This window comes from Leguminivora glycinivorella, chromosome 1, assembly GCF_023078275.1.
Source record: "Leguminivora glycinivorella isolate SPB_JAAS2020 chromosome 1, LegGlyc_1.1, whole genome shotgun sequence".
Lineage (NCBI taxonomy): Eukaryota > Metazoa > Arthropoda > Insecta > Lepidoptera > Tortricidae > Leguminivora > Leguminivora glycinivorella.
Window position 1 is genome coordinate 33182684 of NC_062971.1, and position 27355 is coordinate 33210038.

General features: G+C 38.7%; 1 protein-coding gene across 1 annotated transcript; it reads left to right on the plus strand.

The window, feature by feature from the left end:
- Positions 1 to 1222: 1222 nt before the first annotated feature.
- LOC125225477 (cell surface glycoprotein 1) lies at positions 1223 to 27331 on the plus strand. The gene is made up of 3 exons (XM_048129223.1): positions 1223 to 1313; positions 25065 to 25173; positions 25294 to 27331. Exons 1-3 carry the CDS (start codon positions 1302 to 1304, stop codon positions 27222 to 27224), a joined length of 2052 nt encoding a protein of 683 aa, XP_047985180.1. The 5' UTR covers positions 1223 to 1301; the 3' UTR covers positions 27225 to 27331.
- Positions 27332 to 27355: the final 24 nt, after the last annotated feature.

Sequence of the window (27355 nt, forward strand, 5' to 3'; positions counted from 1 at the left end):
TTTTTGTTCACTGTCCACAATCTAAGAAGTGTGGTAATTTTCCAAAATGTCATCATTCGGCCAATTTATTTAGTAAAAAAATAAATAAATTGAAATTAAATTTGAGTCGTCGGCAACCCGAACCCTCCATAGAACTTGTACACTCCTTTTTGCTGTGTCCTTAACACAGCGACAAGTTTCTAATGCGTTGGCAACGCGCATGTGACACTCCTTGAGTTGCAGGCGTCCATAGTTTACGGTGACTACTTTCCATTAGGCGGACCGTATGCTTGTTTGCCACCGACGTAGTATAAAAAAAATTAGAGCACAACTTTTACAAGTAAATAATAATCGCGCCTAATAAGGCACGCAACAGACAGTCTGAAAAATTCATAATCTTAAAAAAGATTTGTATGCAACCTGTCAGTGTAAACTGATAAATCTGTCAGTTTGAACTGACAGGTTGCATACAATTTTTTTTATTATTATGAATTTTTCAGACTGTCTGTTGCGTGCCTAAAACAATTTATGACAGCATTAATTGTGATACAGATTACAGATCATGTGCAATGCAATGGTGATGATGATACTATCGTGTCATTCAGAAACCTGGGCGACATGTGACGGTCTGTTAACACTCTTACGAAGCCTTGATAACCTTGCAAGATGCAGTTTTCAAGTGGTAATTAGGTATGTGATGGTGTTCAGAATTGTGAAATAAAAATGTTTTCATATGTGAATGGTACAACCCTCAGAGCAAGCATTAAATACTATTTCTTAAATCTGTGGTACAACCCGTACACCTGTTCGTTCTGTACCAAAAATATCAAGAGTTTTGGTTTAATCTTGAAAGTCGAGATCGGCGCCACAACTTGACAATCAGGCACTGGTCCCACCACGAGCTAGTAAACTATGAGCTATCGGCTATAAAAACGAACAAAAGATAAGCACTCCCGTGCAAATAAAAGTTTACTAGCTCGCGGTGGGACCACTTCCTCAAGAAGAGATTTCAATGTCAGAGTCATATGACAATCGTCAAAAGAGTTTGTGAATCGGGATCCAGGAAATTGTTATGTTGGTGTAATAGACGCCATATTAGGCTCTATAGTCTTTCACGATAATCCTTCCCAAAGGTTATATAGGTATAGAGTGTATGACCCTTAAATAGAAGTTAGAGGCCTCAACCAGCAGGTTCGGTGGCATCGTAAACACGTCGCCGGCGGCGCGTGCGCTATGGTGGGCCGCAGACGCGCCGCAGACGCCGCGAAGCGCGCGCACCCCATGCCCGTGCGCAGTTCCCCTAGTGAAGTGATAAATGAATCATGACGTGTTCGGTGAGTTCGGTTCATTCGATTTTTAAATTTAGTTTTTTTATTTTATCGTTGTGGTGAAGTGCGATTACTTTAGCGTGTGTAAAAGACATAACTTTCCCGGGTATTATGTTTTATTAATTTTATTATTGTTATTCGTTGTTAAATGTTACTTTTTTAAATATAAATGAAAACTAGGTTTTTTGTGTAGAACTGAAAGAAAAGTAATGTATGCGTTTCGGCATTCTACCTAATCTGGCATGCAGACAAAATTACTTTAACAATTGAAGGCTTGTTTACAAAAACAACATAACTAATTTTTTTTTGCGAATTTGAGTTATTGGTATCATAGCATTCGTCTTTTAAGCAGGATCTAAGTAGCGCAAAAGATAGTATCCAAAAATGACCCCAAAAATATACCCATTTTACAAAATGTACATATCTACAATGTGAGGATTAAGATAAATCCACTAGTTAACTAAGACAAACTTGCACCTTTCTCATATAATATAAAACTTGTTTTATTTTGTTACAAAAAGAACATAACTAAAAAAAATTTACAAAAACAGCATAAGTGACGAAGTTATTTTTCATTTTTTTTTTCAAAAATTTGGTCTTTGAAATGTGTAATCGTATTCGTATATTTCGGAACTATTAACCTCTTAATAAAATCACCTTTACAATGTTTATCTCCAATAACTAAATATAATAAGACAACATTTAGTTTTTTTCGTTTCCTGTAAATTCATGTCTAGTGTAGGGCTTGCATTATTAAATTAAAACGGGACTTAATCGCGTAAAACTTACTTACTATGATGAAACTTACTTACTTACTTAATATGAGTGAAGATCGTGTTAGTTTAAATCAATATAGGGCTTGCATTCCGGAATTCCGGAATTTCGGACAATTTTTCCGATATTACAGTTCCGGAATTGAAACATATAATCTCGAAAATTCCGGAATTGAAAAAAGATATATTTTTGGACGAAATCGTGTAATATCAGCCTGGTTATTTTACAAAACTACCACTGCGTCTATAAAAGATATGTAAATTTATAAGTTAGACACTGCTCGGATTCAGGTAGTGCCTATTTTATGACCAAAGGGTTGCATCCAGGGCTAGTTAGAGCGAGATAGTGTAATTTAACCCGCTAATATTATACCCTTGTCACTTTCTGGTTTTGCTCTCAATTGTTTTAGCTAATAAGTGAAATATATTTTCAGTTTAAATTAAATATTTGCTGTAGAAAGTTGTGTTTTGTGATAATTTAAAATTACTAGACGGGAGTTGAGTGTTATGCTCGAATATTGAAGGACAATTAAATATAAATAAATAACATTAGGTACATTATTATTTTATTAGCGTTATTTATGCTCAATTTAATTAGATCGAACTTAAATTTCAGTAATAATCTAAATTTTACTTCTTTTCTCATAGCACTGAATATTTTAGGCATAAAGTCTGTTCAGACGCAAATCGTAGTATTTGGTATTACATTCATTCACAAGCATAACGTCGTAGTTACTTTATACACTTTTCACAAAGACGTGTCCATATTTTACTAAACTCTATCTAAGTCTATTACCCCTTACCACAAAATCAAAAGATTTGAGAAGCAAATGTATGGAAAATGATGAATATGAAAAGAATGATTTATTTTTTTACAAAAAAATAAGGTGTACATATGTATACATAGGTATACCTAGGAATAAATCATAAAATCTGTCTTTTTGGGCTAGCTTGGACATCTTTTGTCCCTACTCGAGTCTGATAAAGGTAATTCAATATTTCTTTTATTACAGTTATGTGAACAAGACGTTATGCCATTCTTGTAAATTATTACTTTTATATTATTTCGATGGTCAATGGATAAAAAAATAACTTTAACGTTGACCACTACCAGAAAACTGGCACTAAAACGTCGTTTGTATCGTTAACTGTAGTTCGAAATAACTTGCAAGACCGATTTTGACACAAAATGGGCTTTCCTGTAAAATTACTAAAATGAAAATTTCAGTGTTATATGCCTTTCAGGTGCGGAGTTATTGTCTTAAACGTCGATTAATAATAAATTTCAATTTAAAATTGTATTATTTCATCAAAAACCCACCAGAAAACCAAACCAAAAAAAATTGTTCAATTCCGGAACTAGTTCCGGAATTCCGGAATTGAAGTCCAATCTCGAAAACCAGTTCCGGAATTGAAAATCGTCCGATATTGCAAGCCCTAGTCTAGTGTAGTTATGTTGTTTTTGTAAACATGCCTTCAATTTTAGCATATAAGTTACTCAAGTATTAATTTCAAATTCAACACTCTGGTCACCTTGTTATTAATATTTTTAAAACTTATATTATTTAAATATACATCTTTACCTAATATTTGCTAATATTGAACAGTAGGTAAACATGAGGTAGACTTTAAGCTTATAGTAACTCTTAAACGTGCGACATCCGGACCAACTTTCATTTTCATAAATTAACACCATAAGATAATCAGAAAAAATCCATATAAACTTAATTAGGCACAAAAAGCTCATCTAACGACTACCGGAAGTAACATCCGCAGTTACGAATGACGAACAATATCCGAAAGTTAGTACCTAATACCACAGAATATATAATAGTACTTACAAGCTAATACTTGATGGTTGCTAAGGAAAGAGGAATGTAATTTAGGTATATTTCCGAGCTCATATAACCCGGCAACCTTCAAATCAAGAGTGAACATGCATCTTCTGGGCGAGCTCACTCCATCGTAGGCCACGTCTTTGCCTTTGGCTAAGTGGTCAAGAGTAAGCCCATTTATAAAAAAAAAAAGGTGCAACGCGGGTCAATTTCAACTGAGGATGCGGGGTCATTTTTACTAATCGTAATATTTTCCACGTTTGGAACTATTGACTACTGGCTTTTGTGTTTTGTGTCCACTGCTGCACTGGTCTCATCTGAGTATCGTACACAGTATGGCCACTCCCGCTCCCCGCTGAAAGTGCCGCCCACCCCCTCTCGGTTACCTCACAGTTACCGCCTGTCAAAAACGCGAACAGTCGACCTGTCATATCTCACTCATACAAGCATAGTAGACGTTCACCTACACCTGCTTAGAATGTGTGCTAGGAACGCTCCTCTTTCATATATTTGATGGACAGTGTCTGAGTTACGAATGTTATTTTCATCCCAGTTATGAAAATAAAACCGCCTTCAAAAATAAGCGCGTTACAAAACACGGAGAAACTAAAAAGCAAAAAATAATAAACCTTTGAATTCAGATTTCTTATCGTATTGCAATAATCTAAACATCCAAATTATAAACAAATCAATTATTTTTGCAGTCGGTACCAGACCTGTTCGTCGCCTTGCTATTGCCTGTTTGCCCCACCCAACCATACGCAGGCTGGCACCGACTCCAAAAATAATTGATTTGTTTATAATTTGGATGTTTAGATTATTGCAATACGATAAGAAATCTGAATTCAAAGGTTTATTATTTTTTGCTTTTTAGTTTCTCCGTGTTTTGTAACGCGCTTATTTTTGAAGGCGGTTTTATTTTTTGTTAAAAAAGTTTATTTATTTGTTGATTTTTAGTGGTTCCTATTGATATTATATGTATCAGTCCGAATACATGTACACTAGTGAAAGAATTATCCTTTAACTCCTAACCATTGAGGAGTTGACCTTCCATCATCAGCTCAGCCACATAAAATTATTACCATCAGGCGTAAATACTGGTTTACCTTTGAAAAATACACTGAAAACATTACATGTGCCTATAACATTTGAAGAGTTCCCTCGATTTCTCCAGGATCCCATCATCAGGCCCTGACTTGGTGCCAATGGGACCATCTCGGGGTTATACCCGTTCGATCAAAAAAAAAATTTTGAAAATCGGTCCACAATTCTCGGAGATATCGAGGAACATACATACAAAAAAAAAAAAAAAAAAACATTCAGTCGAATTGAGAACCTCCTCCTTTTTTGAAGTCGGTTAAAAATGTATGTCCGTAATTTCGATTTCGTTTTTATTATTTATATATTGCAATTAGATAGGAGTTTTTCAAACAAAAATTGTATCGAAAAACAATTGCTTAAAAACCCGGTCTAACTAATAAAAAGGCGCGCACTAAATAAGGTTTTGGGGTGAGTTCGAACCCCCACTATTTCCAAAAGAGTTCCTTATCTGCTACGTCGGATAAATCCTACTGTTCAATTTTGTGATTGACTACTTACGGTTAGATATTTTTTAAGAACGTATTAGAATCAATATATCCGAGTTATAACTCTTTACTCTTTATTAGTTATCAGACTTTTACATCAATAAAATTGGCAACACAAGGAGCACGGTGATATCATCTCATACTATGCTACGGCTGTGATGGGAGCACCATGTCAGATTTATCGTTTTGGCGGGGGGTTTTGCCCCCTGAGCCCCCCTTGTGGATGCTTCGCCCCAAGTCGTCCATTTTGGTTTTGTTTCGTAAGCGTATCAACGCTAGCCTGGGAAGTGGGCTGCCTATTTTCGCTCTTAAGGGTCACAAAAAAAATCCTAGCCTAACTTAGTTTAGATACTTCATTAGTCTTTCTATTTTGTATCTGACATGACGGGCGGACAGTGAAACACGACATGACCACAAGGTCCTTTTCTTTTATGCCTTTTTGGTATGGAACGGATTATTCCCTAAATTATTTGACGACACAATTCTGCCCTGAACAAAAAAGTATTTACGGAGTGGATAATTATGTAGCTCTACCCATCCACATATGTATGTAGGTATTAAAGTTACCTTCAGCTAGCAGGAGAGGACCAAAAAGGTTAATTAAACGCACGGTTTGATACCTATAATTAATGCCAATTTGTTTTCATTCCAGCATGAATTTCCCTTATATCTACAATAATCTACATAAATACAAACTCACGCCCATATTTCCAAACGGAGTAGGCAGAACACGTGAAACTGCTCAAGTTAAAATGCCACTCTTAGCAATAACGGATTGATGAAAACGAAATTGTGATATTTCTATGTCCGGTCCGGTTCCTAGCCTTAGTTTTCCCTACATCACAGTTGAACTGAACCCATATCCCATAGTCAAATTCTACAATGCCCACGAGAGGAAAAGGTAGAGCAAAATTCTTAACCCATCGCCAGGCCATGCCTTGTTGCGAACGGGACACAGGGACAAACGGACATCACTCGTATATCAAAATTCAGGTTCGAATTGGCTTCCATATTAATTTATTTAATGGCCTAAGAGTTGACATTTACATAGTCCCAAATGTAATGTTATCCGGCGAAGGTACGGTGACATTCAATTACTGCTAAAACAACTCAAATGAAAATGGCAACCAACTTTCACTGCCACCGCCAACTTGATCCGAGCAAATTGGAAAAATCGGTCCTGAAATGGCCTACTTTTTAACCCTCGACGCAAAAACGACGGGGTGTTATAAGTTTGACGTGTCTGTCTGTCTATCTGTGCGTGTGTGTCTGTCTGTGGCATCGTAGCTCCCGAACGGATGAACCGATTTAGATTTAGTTTTTTTGTTTGAAAGCTGAGTTAGTCGGGAGTGTTCTTAGCTATGTTTCATGAAAATCGGTCAACTATGTCGGGGTTTTCTTCATAATTTAAATTTTAATTTGTTCGGTTTGCTATAGATGTTCATGTTTGTCTGCTTACCTAACCCAAGTCACATAAAACAGGAGATAATTTATAAATATAGTATACCTAGTTAGTTACCTAATCGCTCTACTTCGGCCACTAAAATAATAACGCCCGTTGACCCATATCCTTATTATGCTCTGAATTATATGTGATCTGCACCGATAGCATGCTGGTCGCGCGATAAACGCGAAACGATAAAACGATAAAACATCGCGCCGTCCCTATCGCAAATACAAATAGTGTTAGGTACTTACTGTTTTATCATTTATCGCGCGACCATGCTTGCCTGCCTGATCTGAGACATTAAAATTTTTACTCTACTAGGTATTTCTAAATCATTGAAATATCTCTTCGGCTCAATACATGTCTCGTATTCGTTAAAATTTAAAATATGCCCAACGGCATTAGTTACTAAAGCCTAACCCCCTTATTCATAAACGTACTCTAAAGTTATCAAGCAGATAAAGTTCGTTTGTCCTTTTCTGTCACACCAATACGTAGGAAAGGGACAAACGAACTTTATCGGCTTGATAACTATAGAGTACGTTTATGAATAAGGGGGTTAAGATCTTATTATATTACTTACGTGTAGACACTGACCCCCTTCCTGAATATTTATAGTCCGTCGCGCAACTGCCTATAATTTGCCTCAACTAATGAAGGAACATACTAAACAAATTGTCGGTTTACTCATACTAAACAAGTTTCAGTCGCATTTAGTACATAACAATCAATTAAAAAATTCAATGAAACTGTCAGTGCTATGTTCTATAGAAAGAAAGAAATACTATACACGTGTTAGTATAATATATACGGGTATTATAGTAGGTGTCTAATATAATTAACTCAATTTAATTAACTCGCCGTAGACATTGACAAAGCTCTTACAACAGATTTATCAATTTTATAGCCATTTAATTAATTCCGATAAGGTGGGGATGTTTAATGACATGTCCAAATATTAGATTGCTTGAAACTCATTTATGCATAGGCGGTATCTCTTACTTTCAACAACAGTAGATTGCAGATGCTTACCACGTGCTCAGGTTACAATACAAATAAATATACCTACACGGATTTATCAGCTATTACACGGATTTATCTGTTAGCTCACCCGGCGAGTAATGTAAACCAGCATACTATGACCTCCAGTTTTACGATGAAGTAGCTTGTACTCAAAGATTACTCCTTACACTGGTTCCCTCAAGTCAAGCACTCAGCAAGTGACGACAATGAGCAACTGTCACCCAGTACCTAGTTAGAAAGTTTTAAACTTCACATTAGTAAATACTAATGTTAGGTAAATTTATAAATCCTTCTAAACTGTGACATGAGTAATAGCGCGTGGGTGGCGGTCATCAGCACAGCACTAACGAAACTAAAGAAAGTGTTATTTATTCCTTGTGCCCACTCGTCTAGGACCAGAGGACATAAAGCTGGCTATTCATTTATGATTGTCCACTTTCTGTGCGGTCTCGTCTGCCGCCAAATTTGGCGTGATGAGCTTTGGCATTATGTCTTCTCAGTTCATTAAAAACTGGTTTGGTTGACCATTAACCTTAATTTGGGGAAATAAAAGATACACCATACAAGCCTTAATTAATTTCATTTGTGGGATTTGAAAAGTGAAAAAACTGTATTTCATTTTTCATGTATTAATTCAGGATCTTCCTTTTGTTATACAACTTATAAAATATTGAAAAAAAATTGTCGTTTGATCCTAACCTCCTTTATTCATAACATAAACGTACTCTAAAGTTATCAAGCCGATAAAGCCGATAAAGTTCATTTGTCCCTTTCCGACGTATTGGTGTGATAGAAAAGGACAAACAAACTTTATCGGCTTGATAACTTTAGAGTAATACGTTACGTTTATGAATAAGGGGGTAAGTACAGTAAACTGAATAAGTATATAATGTAAATGAATGTATTAAACTACTTTAGTACTTAATAAATTGCTGTGTATTGCTGTTTTATATCCTGGAATGGAATCTATTAGAGCTTGAATACAATTCATCAATAAATGACATCATAAACTCGTAATATTCGAGTCTCTTGAGTGGGGCCGGTTCGCTGTCACGTTTCATTAATTCACATTTTCATTCTTATTATATCTATCATCACTCTTCCATATTAGTGCGACAGTGCCAGTAGCGTTTAGGAGCTTAAGCTACGCGGCCAGCTATCGGGCCTATCGGATGCTTAAACACTTACGTGCCAATCACATAAACTTTGCCCACTTGCCGCCGGTGTTATCTCCGTTGACAGCGCTGATAGTGGCGACACTGGTGGCGGCCGAGTACGGTAGGCCGCACTTGCGCAGTGACAGATTCGTCGGGCGCATGTCCGACGAGATTAATGGCTGCAGGCGCCCGCGGCGCTGCGGCGACAGCCACAGAAGACCCGTTCTGTATTTACTGAGGCTTCTTATTTATATTCCAGAGGCATTGAAGATATTTTCCGCTCTATTCATAGGATTTGGTACTAAAACTACTCATTTCCGTTCTTAACGGCACAGTCCTTTTATTACGGTGACATATCTGTTTCCTTACAACAGCTTTCCTTCATCAGCATCAAGAATTTTCCGAGAGGATAAAATGGTAAAAACACCAGTAGATTGCTTGACTGCTTCGTGTTTACGTTTGTCTATTTTTTTAAATCCTAAGCCGATACTGCTTATTCGTTATTAAAATAAAATGATAGCATCAAGATTGGGCAGAAACAGCAGTCCTTGGACCTTCTGTAAGGTGGTCGGGCTGTGGCGGCGGCGGCGTGGGCGCGAACCGCCCGTGGCGCCACTCGGTCTGCGCGCGCGTTCCCACGCCTCCCCGGCCCGCTCCACGCCCCCCGTATCTTCTCGTGTATCAACCCATATGACGTTTTATAAATAAATGCTTAAAACTTTCACCGCCAAATAAAATACGGGTTTTGCTGAAGTGCGTGAATAATTATTTAACCGTGTAAAAAACCTGTTTAATTCAGACGCTTAGAGACAAACGTCGCTTCGCATTGTCTTCTCTAGCCTCTATCGCTTCTCGTCATACATCGGCATAAATCATGGATCTACTCGACTTCTCTTTTTCTAACGTCATCTGCAATTCAAATATATTTTTTAATTATTGATGTATCTTTTTTGCGCAAAAAATGCTCGTTCGTGAGTTCAAGCTCCTCTGAAGCTCAATTGTCTTACCTATAATATAACTAATTTTGATTTTTAAAAAATAACCAAAAGTAATATGTTATTTTATAACAAGCGTAGCGACTGTCCATACCTAATTGTTGACCCGAGGACCACATGGCATTGCATATTAGCCAGTCTTTTCTAAAGTATACCTCTATTATGTGTTATGGTACATTGCCCACTCCGTACTCGCGAGTGTTTAGTTACCCGTAAAACTGGTCTAACCTGTAGTTATACCTATAATCCCAACGTTGATGGCTAATAGATGCTGCTGGAGTAAGAGTGTTTGCGATTAGCGATTATTCGTGACATTCTTTCAAATCTAGCGCTGCAACGTTCTGAGACAACGATGTTAGACAACGTTTTTTAACACGTTCGCTGCTGTACCGGACCGAAAAACCTTATACAAAGTATGGTTATCTGCGAGTTAACTTAATTGCTGCAGCAAAGCTGTTCACATTAAAGATTATGTTAAATTAGTGAATTGAACCTACAGCTTATGCCAGCGGCTTCGCTCGCGTTAGAAAGAGACAAAAAGTAGCCTATGTCAGCATTCTCCATCCCTTCAACTATCTCTTAAAAAATCACGTCAATTCGTCGCTCCGTTTTGCCGTGACAGACGGACAAACAAACAGACACACACACTTTCTCATTTATAATATTAGTATGAATTTATAGTAAATTTATATTTTTTAAATGAACATAAATATATCTGTCAATTTAAACGATACCTTCGCCTTCATTTCATGAGCATTCGATTATTCCTTGATTATTCCCCTTGAGACTATGATTAACCGAGTGAAATGACGTCGCTACTAACTTCCTTTGGCTGAAAGGGCGAGACCGTGGAAATTGCGGGTTAGATCTAAAGGTTTATTTGTAATATATTTTTGTTAATTATCTTATGCATCATTTTGGAAAAACGACTGTGTACCTACTTTTCAAATTGTTGATCTGTTTATTTATCAAGCTTGGCTAATGGCTAAGACATATCGCAAAGAAACTAGCCTTCACGTAAAAACCGTATCGAAATCGGTCAATCAATTGGAGAGCTGTCACTGATAGCAGACATTGACGTGAAACTTTAGAACACCCCTCATGCTTTCGTATGGTTTTCCTGTCTAATAGTTCTCAGGTCATATTTCTTTCAGTTTAATTAAATTTTGTGACCATGTTCGATTAATAGTTATTTAAATGTGTTTCTTATTTAAGGCTTTTTCTAAAACATGTGGAGTTTGTGAGATTTACACCTACAGCTCACGTGGCCACTTGTATAGTTGTAGATATCCTCTAGCGAAGGCTGTTTGTTTCTAGGTAGGTGTTTACTTATTATGTGACAGACTGCAGTAGGTCGCATACAAACGTAGCTAAGTGTTACTCCCAAGTTTCTTGAAGCCTAACGGAATCTTTGTTGGGGACAGGTTCGCGGGCCAGCGCCAAAGAGCAGCTTTGTCTAGTTAAAATTACATGCAAAATGTAATGCAAACATTATGTAAATCTGTTTGTCGACCTGTATTAAGAATCGAGGAGAATTAACTATCCTGTATAATTTTAAGTATATTGTCGTCGTCATGTCAACTTCTGCACGCCTAATTAGGTACCTACCTGCGGTTAATAGATCAGCAGTTCTCGAAAAGTTTGTACAAAAATTAAGGAAAAAGTTAAATTTGTTTTTATTTTTCCTATTTTGTTACCAAGATTTTTTTGATGAATTGAGATTTTAGTAAGTTTTATTACGCTATTAAGGTTCTCTAGTATCTATATTTTTTTAATTACAACAATTATCTTCTATATATCTTACGAAAGTCGACTTATATTACTAAATGTTGGTAACAAAATAGGATCAATTAAAATTTGCTGACGTGGCTATGTACAAAGTTGTCGGGAACTGCTCAGATAGGTATAAAGCTATGATGAACTCTTATGCAAGTGTCAGAAATCATAAATTATAAAATGTGTCGCTTAACTTCAAACCTGGGTAAATCCATTCTGCTTTAAGGTTGAATATATAAAAACGGCTCTGTAAACCGTTTTGCTGCTTGTTGGCAACTATGACTGAGTGACTTTTACATATGAGAACAGTAAGTGTTGCTAATATAAAAATACCGGCCAAGTGCGAGTCGGACTCGCCTACCGAGGGTTCCGTATCCGTACAAACTTTCAATAGTTAAAATAATCTCATGTTTCTCATATAACTCTAAAAACTTTACTAGAAGTATAGGTATAGCGCCATCTCTCGGTGAAATCTCTAATTTGTAGTTTTTTTCTACTACAAAAAAATATAAAAAATAGTTTTGATATGTACAATTTGAGCTCGTTCTAACGATATCCCGCTTGACCTAGTAACTTGACATTTACAATTTGCCCACCTTTTATTTTGGCCCTTTTCTATGATTAGAATAGAATAGAAAACATTTATTTAACGCCACAACAAAGTATTACAAATAAAACAGAAGTCATGCAAACAAAAGACATTAGACGCTAAAATCAGCCCCCCACTCAGCATAATGCTGCGGAGCCTGCGGACATCCGCAGCGCTGGTTTTCTGCGATTTTCTACTTACACTAGGTTAATTAATATTAATATTTTTTTTAAATTAATACTTTCAATAATTTGTAGATGTTGAAAATGTTCATAACTGTTCGAAATTTCAAATCGATAGCATTAGTAGTTCTCGAGATATTTACACAAATGTGACAGACACACAGACAGACGGACAGAGCGGCGCCATTAAGGGTTCCTTTTGTACCTTTTTGGTACGGAATCCTAAAAAGTTCCATTTCTAATCTTTTTGCCAGGCTGTACTGAGTTCAAATCCGGTCTTGGACATAGGTACAGAAACTGAATGCAAGTATCTGATCCGATATTGTTATCGGAAACTATATAGCCTCTGACAGCTCAGTAAAAAAATATCGAAATGCCAAGACGTGCCCCCAAGTCCCCCAACCAACCGTGTGCTCGTAACGTCGTAACTTTTTGCTTCATTCCGCGGGGCTTATCCAAAGAGGAATAGGCCCTTGTTTCCCACACAATGTTTTTACTGTACCTACCATGTTGCATGTCGAACATCTAGAGGAGCCGAGAGCGACTCGGGCATGTTCTAAAATGTTAATGGCGGCTAATATCGCTCGTTCGCCAAATTACGCCCCATAAAAATTATAATACCATAGCAACTTACCTAGAAATACACCCATAAACATGTTTGACCCATTTTCTGTCGGTTCCATAATTGAACGATTTTAGTTCGAAAGAAAACTGGAGCTACAACAAAGTATTTGAGTTTTTCGAATTCCCACTCGTCTAGGGTACCTACTACCTACTAATCTTTGCCTGACTTAGTAAAACTTTAAGTCACCGCCTCTAGTTTTCAGTGTAAGTTCGCAAAATTTACTAAATTAATCTATTCAGTAATTCGGTAGTTTTTTGCGGAGCCTGCACTAAACACTAAGCGGTAATTTCAATTTTAACTATAAAACTCCCGTGAGACTTTCAACTTCTCGGTAATTTCAACTTTGATAAAGCTAGGCGATGTGGCGGAGTCTTGCGGAACATAAGTTAGTTTACTTAGTAAGTGAAAAAAGCCATTTTGTAAGAAAGTTCAAGTTCACTTTTCTCATATCGCCCCGCAAAGCAGTAACATAATACATCAACCACTAGCCGCAGGTAAGTTGCAGCTCTCGTTGATTTCACTGCAAGTGGCCGTGTGGATTTCAACGAGTACAACTGGAGGATTACCACAATAGTTTATGAATTAGAAATGGAAAGCCAACGGCAAATGTTTGCCGAACGTGCTGATTGCGCGGACATGTGATGATGCTAATCATGCGTGGACCGTGGTTGTCGGCAAATACCACCCGAAACGTACAACGTAGATATTAGGTGTAGGTAAGGTCAACATTGCTATTTCATATTTTTTTATTTACATGAACATATATTATTTACATGAAATCGTTATCTGCGTAGCAACAAGAACGCGGGCAGCCTAGCAACAGTACCACACAAGATAGCAAAAAGCGGACGGTCAGCCTATGTACTCGGCCCACGTATTTATAACCACCTACCTAAAAGTATCAGGGATGCACCTTCCTTCCATAGCTTTAAGAGTAGATTAAAACAGTGGCTACTAAAATCAACATTTTATGATATTGACGACTATTTATCCAATGAAATTGTTGACATACCTATTGTACCTAAATACATAAATTAAGTATGTAATAACTCAATATTAATGTATGAAATTTCTATAATATCAGTGTCAATTAAAGAAGAACATGTATGTACCTACTAGTAAGAATCACATTAAGTTAAAATCGTGTTATTTACGGGGTATATAGCGTGTTATTTTATATGCCTAATACTATTGATGTTTTAAATAAGTTAAATTTTACTTAACGATTGACATGTAACCTAATGTTATCAATAAATTTTCATTTTCATTTTCATTTTCATTTTCATATTTACATAATTATATAAGAAACTAAGACTAAACTTAAAAGCTAGCTAATGTCTAAAATAGGCCCTTGAGGCATTGTACCAAGGATACTGGCGACATTTCCTCGCTGTATCGCAATGCTGATACGTTGTGCGAGGAAGTCGCCAGCTCTTCGGTCACCAGTTAGGTCACATTGCTATAGGCTAGTTTCCTACTAGTCAAATCAGCTTCTTTTTATGGACTGTCAAAACGATTTGTTAATATGGAATTACTATGAAATACTGCGGAGTGACGTCACGGTCAATTCATTTACTTTATATCTTTCTCTTTGACTTATTAAATAGAAATTATGTTTAAAAATAACTACTGTCCATATTTTTCTTCTAATTATGTGGTGCTTTATTGCGTGCACTACATAAAATATTTTATTTTAAGTATAGGAAACTAGCCTATTAGGATGATATGCCTACACCCTACACCTATGTATAATCTACATGTGTCTAATTTATTCTAACTATATCGAAATGCTCAGTTATGTACATACATACACTTATGTTCATGTAAGTACAGTCACGGACTTTAATTGTTGATCTACGTTTAGCTCATTTTACACTGGACATTCTTAGCTTAATATGAGATGTCCAGTATAAAATGAGCTAGAAATGGATCAACAATTAAAGTCCGTGACCGTACCTAGTATATAGGTACATACAAAAAATTATGCAAAAAAGATTTTTTTTGTCTCCAACTTCGTTTTTTTTGAAGAATGTACCTAAGAAACTCCAAAGAAGACTGCTAATACAATAGTTATTTGTTATACAAGGGGGCAAAGTTGTATTTTAACGCCGAGTGTGGAATTGAAAAACGAGCAAGTGAAAGGATTCTATAGTTGAATAGAATCCTGAACTTGCGAGTTTTTTAACACACGAGAAGTAAAATACATTTGCACCCGAGTGTAACACAAAACTTTTCCCCTCACTATAGCAAGGAAACTACAACGCAAAAATGCATTTATCACTGCTTCCAGTAGTTCCACAGGTGGTAAATCATCTTTATTACTAGATTCACCTACATTTATCAATTTTAAAGCAGTTAGTTTGACTTTATTCAAGGTCAAATTACTAGTGGATAAAATGCGTTTTTACCCGCTGGTATTAAAGGACAAAACACGTGTTTCCGAGCTAGTGAGGGGAAATAGTTATTTGTTATACAAGGGGGCAAAGTTGTATTTTAACGCCGAGTGTGGAATTGAAAAACGAGCAAGTGAAAGGATTCTATAGTTGAACCACGAGCGAAGCGAGTGGTTCGAGAATAGAATCCTGAACTTGCTCGTTTTTTAACACACGAGAAGTAAAATACATTTGCACCCGAGTGTAACACAAAACTTTTCCCCTCACTATAGCGAGGTAACTACAACGCAAAAAATGCGTTTATCACTGCTTCCAGTAGTTCCACAGGTGGTAAATCATCTTTATTACTAGATTCACCTACTTTTATCAATTTTAAAGCAGTTAATTTGACTTTATTCAAGGTCAAATTACTTTACCCACTAGTGGATAAAATGCGTTTTTACCCGCTGGTATTAAAGAACAAAACACGTGTTTCCGAGCTAGTGAGGGGAAAAGTATTTAAGGCCTCGGTTTCCCGCAAAATACTAAATCATAGAAAGTAAAACAACAAAACGGGACGAAAACATGTCATGACAAAGAGTGAAAGGGCCAAGAATAGAAGGTAATAGATGTAAAACACCTTGGCGGGATTCCCGTCAGGTGCGCTGGACTCGCCATGCGGCGCACGCGCACGCGCGGCTTTCACTGCGCATCCTGGTTACCGGCTCCTGCTCCTTTGAGTTGATACAATAACATGTTGTCAACTTGGCGTGACTTGGCAGAGCCAGATTAGCTAATAAATAATAACGTACCCTGGGGTTGTGGGGTCGGGTTTCCGATCGCCTAAAATAAGTGAAAACTGTAAAAACTGAATTTTAAAAGTACGACTTATTTGGGTCTATTACTAACCTAATGTGTCTCAAGAGATACCTCCATACTTATAGATGCTATTATTTTTTTAAATACTGATGTACGTTAAGTACCTTACCCATATGCAGTAAAATTTTGCTGTAAGCCTGCATCCGGGGCTTAAAATCTCAACTTATATGTCCTCCTACGTATATGAATGAAATCTGAAAGTACCTACATAATTAAATTAAAACTATTGTTCATACGTCGAATCGATAATGGGACACGAACCGGTCGAATCCAAGTTTTTTGAGGCAGAGAAAGAAATCCATAATAAGGTATCGGGGTCAGGCAGTATGGGAACAGGGGATGGCTGGTTAATGCGTTCTTTGCCGGCGCGGCATTTTAACGAGCCGGCCAAAAAACCCGCGGCGACGAACAGCTCTAATTGCGCAAAAATCGCGAGGCGGCTATTCTGTACCATTCACAATGGCATGGCGCGTTTCGCCTCCGGCGATCCTGTATGAGCGATCTTTGATAACGCTTCACGTTAATAGTACCAAAGAGGATCGAGTATTATAGAGAGTTACTGTCGGAGTAAAATGTGTCATAGACTGCCATCTCTTGATACAGGCTTAGAACTTTTGAACCTCAGTTTTGACAATTTGGCCCATATTATTCTTAGCTTGATATGTGTTAAAATGTCAAATATTAATATTAGCACCATCTAGTTGAGCGTACCTACCCCAAAGGTGTAATGCCATCTAGGCCACCGTACCTTTTTCTGTATGGTACTGAGGTATGATTTCTTCTTAGACTATCTGTCTATGCAGGGTTATATACGTCTTTGATAGTACCTAAAGATATCATAAGTGTAGGTAGGGAAAGTATATGATATGATGTTAGAATATTTGATGAATCTTTATAGAAATTATAGATAACACGTAATCTAGAACATAGTCTTTTGCAAGGTAGCAAAGGGTACCTACCTACTTGTTAATAGTATTTAATATTTAATTCAAAAACTATTTAAATATTGTATCTAATTACGGTGGCAAACGTGATAGTGATAGGTATTGTCAAAAATGTATGGTCAAATTAGCCTAACGGTGGACAGTTGACACGGGTCGCGGGAGGTTGTCAAGTTTGATGGATCATTAAATTTGTCTTGATCAGCGCCGGCCCGCGCACTCGATCAGGGTAGAGCGAGATACAGTTTTGGCGCCCCCTTGTATAAAATTTTTTGGGGTCCGAAGCCAAAATGCCATCCTTATAGATTCGCTGTGTCCGTCTGACACCTCACAACCATTTGGCTAAGTATTTAACTAAAATATATGACATGTATTCGTAGCAGATAGAAATAGTGAACGCGAGCGAAGCGAGCGCGAAATTTTTTCCTATTATTTATGGGGGAGGAGGAGGGGGATCTATATAAGCCCTTGTCTTTCATAGGCAAAACGTATGCGAGGTTAAAGCTTTCCTGCGCGGCGTATTCATTGAAGAGTCCACTTGAACAAGAACAAATGACTGTGATGAAACAAAAGAGGCCAAAAAGCAAGCTCTGGCAGACCAAGAACAGTCGGATTTGAGCTTCAGTTCAGGGCCAAGGCAAGGCATGGGAGAGAAAAGCAATGGCTAACTTGGACAGACATTGAGAAGTCTAGAAGTTCGACTCTAATTGCAGAAATTTGGCATATTTTGGGGTATTTAGATTTCACAGGGTGCTTACGTTCTCGACTTCTAGGCCTTTTATTTCGTCATCAGTTGTATTTTTATAACACTAAGAGTTAATTAGGCCACACATACGCACACAACTCTTTCGTCAGCGTCTGGATGGGTATCGGTGGTTTGCCATTACGTGCCCTTCAGTTTCATAGTGCTTAGAAGTTCGTTCATCATCACGCTTACGCTCCTTTGACTCGTACAAAATTGCGCCTCTCTGAGATGTTTTGCGTCTTTGACTTTAAGAGGAACTCCGCTTTGGATTGTAGATAAACACTAAGCGTTTAGATAGCGCCGTAACTTTGAGTTTGTAGTTTGGCCTCGCAACAATGTGGTTCGTCTAGAGCTAGAAACATCTTTCACGGCGCCCTAGCTTTCAGATAATCTGAATCACAATCAGAAATCTAATAGCTGAATAAAATTAATTTCCGGCTCCTCTCGCCATTCTGGGCTATTTGTGCGCCCACGCAATGACGATTTTGGCGCCCCCTTACCATTCGGCGCCTAGAGCGGCCGCTCCACTCGCTCTACCCTTAATCCGGCCCTGAATGAAAATAACCGTGAATCATTCAAAACTCTTACCCTAAAAATTGTCATACAATAATTAACTTTGATATAAATATTGAAAATTCAAAGCCATATGTTAGGATCCTTATCAAACACAGACGAAGGGACAATACTTGAATCCTCAACCCCTCGGTAAGTCTAAGCACTGATAAGTGCATGGGAATTTCAATGTTTTAAATGTCAAGGTCACTTTTTCAATGATAAAAATGGACAGGCGACATAAGAGGGTTTAAGCGTAGTAACGCTCAAAATTTATAAATCAGTTATCCGACCTGTCGTCCTGTATGGAAGTGAGTGCTGGGCCACCAATGACAAGACTGGATAGAATTCGGAATGAGTATATAAGAGGAAGCCTGAGAGTAGCGCCAAAGACAGAGAAGTTGAGAGGAAGTAGATTAGCATGGTATGGGCATGTAATGCGGAGGGATGAAAGCGATGTTATAAAACGAGTAGTAAATATGAAGGTGGATGGATACAATGGTAGTGGAAGACCTAAGATGGATGAAATGTGTGAACAATGATATGAGAGTGAAAGGTATTAGTATGGAAATGACGACTGATAGACAGGAATGGAGGAAGATGATCTGCTGCGCCGACCCCAAATAATGGGAAATGGGCAAGGGAATGATGATGATGATGATGAAGCGTAGTGACGCTCAGGACTCAATTATAGAATCCTTGACTTCGCTCAAGATTCAATGTACGCCCTCGCCGCAGATGTCATTTGACACAACCTGCAATTTCTTCCATCAAGTGGCGACTAACTAAAACAGGTCGCGCGGCCTGTTTACTTGAGTTTGTCAAGTGATTGTCTTTTTATTAATTGTAGTTTTAAAATTATTTCACACTAAGAGCTCGCCGCGTCGTTGCCATTCCGGTGTGCGCCGACCCTAAGGCCGTTTTCACATTATCCGATCCGATATCGGATGTCGGAAGGATTTCAATGGAAAAAATCCAAGATGGCGCCTGTAATGTATGGGTTGTCGGTCCGACATCCGATATGATAATGTGAAAACACACTAACGAAGCACTATTGGCTGAATCCACGTAAAAGTAACGTCAGTCACGACTTCATTGACTGTTTATTTGAACTACAGCTGCAAGTGAAAGGATCTAAGCTACAGCGGGGCAATTGTAACTGATCAATTTTTTCCATTATTACACTATGATGTGGAGTTTTATATGTATCCACTAAACATGCCTACCATATAATCAGCGCCGGCCCGTGCACTCGATCAGGGTAGAGCGAATTTGAGTTTCGGCGCCCCTTGGTAAGGTTTTTCTACGCAGGAAAATAAATCGCGAGCGTACCTAGCTAGAGCGAAATTTTTTTCATATTAATGCCGTAATTTGAAGATTAACGTAATACAGAATTTATGGATTTCATCATACAGATACAGAGTACGAAATAGACAAATGGTTGAACTTTCGTAGTCGCACCCTACTATAGTTACGTGTGGCTGAACGTGGATATCATGTAAATACATAGAATAACAAACAAAATGGAGCATTAGTGGTTAAGTCAGGAAAAAAGATGCAGATTTTTTTGTAGGTAACTAAAAGAGAACCTTTTTTTTTTTGGATTATTAATTATGGAGAACGCCGAGATGATGAATTTATTAAAATCTATTGAAGCAAACATAAAAATTCAAAAAGCGGATTTAGAAACAAAAATGAATTCCATGGAAGAAAGCATAACTACAAAAATAAACAAAAATATCGACAAAAAATTTGAAAAACTGGAAATGAAACATTTAGAACTGGAAAATAAACTACAAGAACAAGAGACAAGAATTGATGCACTGGAAAGAAATATCCGGAGAAAAAATATCGTATTCTTCGGGATGGAAGAAAAAGAAAATAGTTATGCAAGCCTACAAAAATCAGTGCTAGATTTAATTAATAATACGATGAGAGTAAACTGCAACAACACCGAAATTGAATGTGTGAGGAGACTAGGGAAGAAAGGCGAAAAAACGAGGCCTGTCGTTTTGACGGTTACAACTATGGGCAAAAAACTAGACATTTTGAAAAACGCTAAAAACCTAAAGGAAACCAAAGTCTATATCAAAGAAGACTACCCACCAAAAATCTTGGAAAAACGAAAGATTCTGCAAAAAGAGGTAGAGAAGGAAAAAGAATTAGGTAACAGAGCGGTAATTAAATATGACAAAATTATTAAACTGGGGAAACTTGTGCCGCAGGGCCCGCAGGACAAGCGCCATAACAAAAGGAATTTGTCCGCCTCTCCTCAAGAATCGGCGAGTACCAGCAAGGCCCACTCTACACAGACGCAACCAGTAAAAAAGAACAAAATAGACATGAACTCGTTTGTTATTCGAAACTCTACTACAAACAACACCCTAGATCTTCAAAACAAGTACGATGAACGGAACTTAGATAAATAGCAATTACCAGCGCCCCCCCAAAAAATCCAAAACATAAATATACACTTAAAAAATAATCTCCCAGCACGGCTGGTCACCGCGGGAGAGTTCGACCAAAACCCCCCAAAGAAAATGGCTTACAACATTTGCACTTTCAACGTAAGGTCACTATCAACGGAAGAAAAACTCATAGAGCTTAAGACCGCGTTACAAAACATTAAGCATGATATAATAGGTTTGAGCGAGGTCCGACGACTAGGAGAAAATATTATAGAAGACGAAGACTATATTTTCTACCACATCGGCAAAACTAAAGGATTGTATGGTGTTGGTTTTTTAATCAAGAAAAAACTCAAAAATAACATTAAAGCCTTTACAGGTATATCAGAAAGAGTGTGTATGCTAGAAATCCAGTTGGAAAACGCGCTATTCGCTATAATACAGGCATATGCACCTACAGAAAGCTCATCTCAAGAAGATATAGACAAATTTTATGAAGATATGGCAAAAGCCCACGACTCTACCTCTACTAAATATATCATCTCTATGGGAGATTTTAACGCACAAATTGGAAAACCTAAAAAACAAGAGCATTTAATTACCGGCCCTAATGGCTACGGAGACAGAAGCATTCGCGGTGAAAGATTGATACAATATGCATTCGAGTACAATTTAAAAATAATAAACACGATGTTTCAACAAAAAAATCTAATAGATGGACCTGGATCTCACCAGACAAAAACTCAAAAAATGAAATAGATTATATTTTAACCACAAAACCACACCTATTTACTAAATATGAGGTACTTTCGTCAGTCCATTTTGGGTCTGACCACAGAATGCTTAGAACGACAGTAAATTTAATTACGACGAAAAAGAGCAGACGCAGGTTCAAAAAGCCACCATCAACTTTGAAATCATTAGAAGAACAAGACACATATATTAATAACTTAGAAAAACATATACCAGAATTGATATCGAGCTGCAGCAATTATAACGCAAGTGAATATTGTGCGAAAATCACGCTCTCCATATCTGAAAGCTTACAGAATATCGATAAACGTAAAAAACGCAACATTTTATCACAAAAAGCTTTAGAACTTATGAAAGCAAGAAACACTCTACAAAACAAACCAAAACTGAACAAATCTGAAAGGGACGAGCTTAAAAGCTTATACAAAGCTACAAACAAAGAAATAAGAAAATGTTACAAATCACACAGACTAAATACGATACAAAAATACCTAGAAACATCAAGATCGACCAAAAAAGCTTACAAAGAACTGAATAAATCTAAAACCTGGATTCCGTCGCTACAACCAGGCTCTGTTATATGTGAACCCAGAAATGAAGTTTTGAAAATTGCAACAGAATTTTACGAAGATCTCTACAGTAATCAAGAAGCCACTGATAATCAAATAGTGTTTATTTCAAATGTCACGAATACCAGTTCAGTCCAGGACTTCACGGAATCTGAAGTTTTAAAACAAATAATAAAACTAAAGTCAGAAAAAAGCTCAGGCCCTGACGGGATTTCTAACGAATGTATTAAGTATGCAAAAACTCTACTCTTGACTCCTATTACGCTACTATGGAATAAAATATTGGATGAAGAAATAATTCCAGAGTCATGGACAAAATCAGAAATCGTACTGTTGTATAAAAAAGGAGATCCAAAAGACATCGGAAACTACCGACCTATAAGTCTCATGTCCTGCTTTTACAAACTATTTGCCTCAAGTCTCTTAGAAAGAATATCATCGGACATTGACACTCACCAACCAATCGAACAAGCCGGCTTTAGAAGCGGATTCAGTACAATAGACCACATACAGGTTGTAGAGCAAGTAATTGAAAAATATGTGGAATTTCGTAGACCATTGTACTTAGCTTTCATCGATTACAAAAAAGCTTTCGACTCTATTTCTCATTCCAGCATCTGGTCGGCATTACGTGCACAAAATATAAATGAAAAATATATAAACATTTTAAAAAACATATACAGCAACAGTTCGAGTAGAGTTAGACTGGATAGACTAGGCACGGAGTTTAAAATAAATAGAGGCGTGAGGCAGGGGGATCCAATTTCCCCAAAAATTTTTATAGCCGTGCTACAACACATTATGGCGAACTTACCTTGGTCCAAACGAGGCATTGACATAAAGGGAAAAGTTTTAAGTAACTTAAGATTCGCCGACGACATTATACTGTTTTCAGAAAGCCACTCACAATTAAGTTACATGATAAAAGACCTAAATGAAGCCAGTATAAAAATTGGGTTAGAAATGAACCTTACAAAAACAAAAGTTATGACGAATTCACACAAGATACCAATTTTAATAAATAATGTACCCATTGAGTTTGTCGACAGCTATGTTTACCTAGGAAAACAAATCTCTTTTAGCACAGACAGAAACTCTTTAGAAGTCGACCGAAGAATAGCAATCAGCTGGAAAAAATACTGGGCTAATAAAGAAATTGTAAAATCACAACTCCCGTTGACTATCAAAAAAGTTGTAATGGATTCAGTAATACTACCAAGCCTCACCTACGGTTGCCAAACATGGACGTTCGATTTCACAATTAGACACAAAATTGAAACAACACAGAAGAGAATGGAGAGAAGTATACTAGGCATAAAATTAAAGGATAGAGTTAGGAATGAAGTCATAAGGAGAAAAACAAATATTACAGATGCCTTAATATTCTCACTCGAAAGGAAGTGGAAATGGGCAGGACACGTTGCCAGATACAGTGACGACAGATGGACCATACGAACTGTAAAGTGGCCTGGGCCACTGGGCTCAAGAGGCAGAGGCCGTCCACGTGGGAGATGGTCGGACGAATTAGTGGCAACGGCAGGTCCAAAATGGACAGAGACAGCTCAAGACAGAGAGGAGTGGAATTCCTTGGGGGAGGCTTTTACCCGAAAGGGGCCCACATATTTATTTTAAGTTAATTTTTTTTCTCTTATTGTAAATTATTTCTCATTTATGTTTTAAGTATGTGTGGAACAAATAAAGCTTTTTTTATTTTTATTTATTTATTTTATTTTATTTAAAAGAGAACATAGAAATAGTAAGCGCGAGCGAAGCGAGCGCGATTTTTTTTACTCGATTTATTAAGACTCAACCCGCCAGCGGGGAATCCGCGAACTTTCAAGCTATTATGTTCTGCAGAGCTGCGGTCTTTGACATATTTTGGGGTATTTTGACTTCACAGGGCGCCTATGTTCCCGACTTTCAGGCCTTATATTTCGCCATTACTATTATTTTTATAATACTAAGAGTTAATTAAGAGAATACTGCGGACTCGATCGTCACCGTCGAGATGCCCATTTCGTTATTATGCCAAGTGATCTTAGTGCTTTGATTGAAGTTCGCTCACCATCTGCTGTGACTCACAAAATTGCGCCTCTCTGAAACGTTTTGCGCCTTTGGCTTTATGAGGAACTCCGCTTTGGACTGTCGGGTAGACTCATATTTTTGCATTTGGAAAGAGACGTAACTTTGTCGTTCGCCGCACAACAATGTGGTTCGTCAAGGGCCCTCCTTTTTCGGCGCCCTAGCAACAGCGCCCTTATGAATGTGTATGTTGGTATATGTTGTCAATGTGGTGCAACTTTCCACTTAATCTGAGTTACAAATCTAGATTTTCAATAGTGGATTCATTCCCGACTCCTCTCGCCATTTTGTGATTTGTGCGCGCCCACGCAACGTATAATTTGTTTGTATAGATTTTTCCACATTCTCGATTTTGGCGCCCCCTTACCATGTGGCGCCTAGAGCGGCCGCTCCACTCGCTCTACCCTTAATCCGGCCCTGGTCTTGATTATGATTATCCTTGATGTTATCTTATTTGTCGTCCCCCAGAACCACGTCCGTTCGATGATGCTGCTCGGCCTGCTGGCGGCGGCGGCGGCGGCGGCTGAGTTCAGCGCGGCTGACAGCTCCTCGCTCAAGCACATAGCCAACGTGTCATGTGAGTTAATCAAACAATATTATATACCTTTAGTTTCATAATGAAAAACAGACGAATATATATATATCATTAAATTGATGCTTAGTACATTTTCATAAAGTAATTTTATTTTATTTCCAGTCGCCGCAGAGGAGCCGATGGCAAGCGGGTCCGCGTCGATGTTCTCGCCGCGGATGGACTTCGAGCAGTGGCGGCCGCTGACCGGGCGCGGCGACCCGCTGCGCAACGACCCCACCTACGACTACGAGCCGCCCGTGCTCGAGCGCGTGCACTACTGGGCCGACGACACGCGCCTCGAGAGGGAACACTACCCCGAAAGGAAATCCGAAGTACTCATGCTCGGAGTCTCCTCCCGCAAACCCAGCCTGGGCACCCGGCAACCCCTCCCCTCCCGGCGGCCGCACCGACCCCCGCCCCCCAAGTACGAAGACTTCCAATACAAACTCCACGACCACTATCCTATGACTATCCTCGTGCCGCCGCCACCTCCGCCGCCGGGCCACAAGGCTCCGCTCTTCGTCCTCGATGATAAACTGCCTCACCAGACCCCACACCCGAAACCGGAACCGCAAACGAAAGAACCCACCACTAACGCTCCGGAGCATCTTACGTCATTGTACGCGCTACAGGAATCGAATTTGATCTACCAGTCGTCGACAACCAATCAAAATTGGATACTTAACACCAATCAAACCAAATCTAACTACAGCTCGGTGAGCAGCGATTACGCAGGCTGGGGCCCCACCACGCCGCTCGACGAGAGCGACGTCAACGACACGCTCAACTTTATCCTCAACGACCACTTCGACTTGTCCAAACAACCGTACGCGTTCTACAAACCAGTGTTGTCGGAAGCGCCTCCTCCGCCACAGAAAACTCTTAAACCGATGTTGCTGCCCATGTTCGTTCCCACGGCTCTTCCGCCGACCGACACGCCTGCACCTGTCGCACCGATCACGAGTTTCACTGACGCTTCAAATACTTGGACAGTCTCTGAATCCACTACGGAGACTGTGGAATACTATGAAGATACGACAACCGACAAGCAAACATACTTCCAGCCGACTCCCGTCCCCACCACGGCGCCTGCCCCTAGACCGACTCCTGAGAAAACTTCATTGTTCGATATGTTAGGCTCCATGATGAGCATGCCGCTGGTTAATGGCCCTGAGCGACCGGAGGATAACCTGTACGCGCACGCGTCTAACAACATTCATGTATTTAAGGAAACCGAAGACCCGGCCAAACTAGAAACCATGCAAACTATGCAACCGCCGCCAGTTACAAAATCTACAGAAGCCTCTGCAACACCGGTCAAACAAGCTCAACACCTAAATCCATTCATCCCGAGTGGCTTCACTCCGAGACCCCCGCCGACTAATGTTCCATATTTGCACCTGCGACAGACCACTCCGGTGACTTCTACTGCCGATCTTTCAGAGCGAAAACCGACAACCGAGGTACCTTCTGTGCCGTACTTGATCATACAAGGACATTCTAAAGTCAAAACATACGGATCGAAACCGAAACCGATCCACAATGATGCAATTAGTAATGAGATCCCAAAACAAAATGAAACTAACGAAGTGAAACACTTACACACCAAAGAAAAGGTTAGGCACGACAAACCATCTGCGTATAGAACAAGCAGAACACAGAATTTGCAAGCGCTGGTGGAGAACGGATTAGGTTCCATCGAAATTCAGGAAGCCAACGTGGGTATAAAGTATGACGTCAGCGATGGAAGCGATGTTCCCGCGGAGATATACAGAAAGGGAATCGTAGACAGCGACGTCGACATAGATAATTACAAGAAGAAAGGCAAGAAAGAGCCGCGTAAAAAAAGGCAGGTAGATTTGGAAGATTTGATACCTTTCGACGAGGATACGATAGAAGAGTTCGTGTTTGACTTTCTGAGGAGCCGCAAGAACGACACGGGCGTGACGGGGCTGATCGCGCAGGCGGTGACGAGCGACGCGGCCAGCGCCGTGGTCGACGACCTCGACGACGACGACGACGATGATGATGATGATGATGATGACGATAGATGAGCGTAGCGAATGAGTGTTTAGGTAAATTATTAAAATGTAGTTATTGTTATTATCGACTGACCATATTAAGTTATTTCTGTTATTAATATAGTTAGATAGATTTATTTCCCTATGTATTTTATTTCTCTAAC

Excerpts from the sequence above, each read along its gene's own strand:
- LOC125225477 (XM_048129223.1), top strand. Across the intron at positions 25,174-25,293 it reads GCACATAGCCAACGTGTCAT|TCGCCGCAGAGGAGCCGATG; the intron begins GTGAGTTAATCA and ends TTTTATTTCCAG.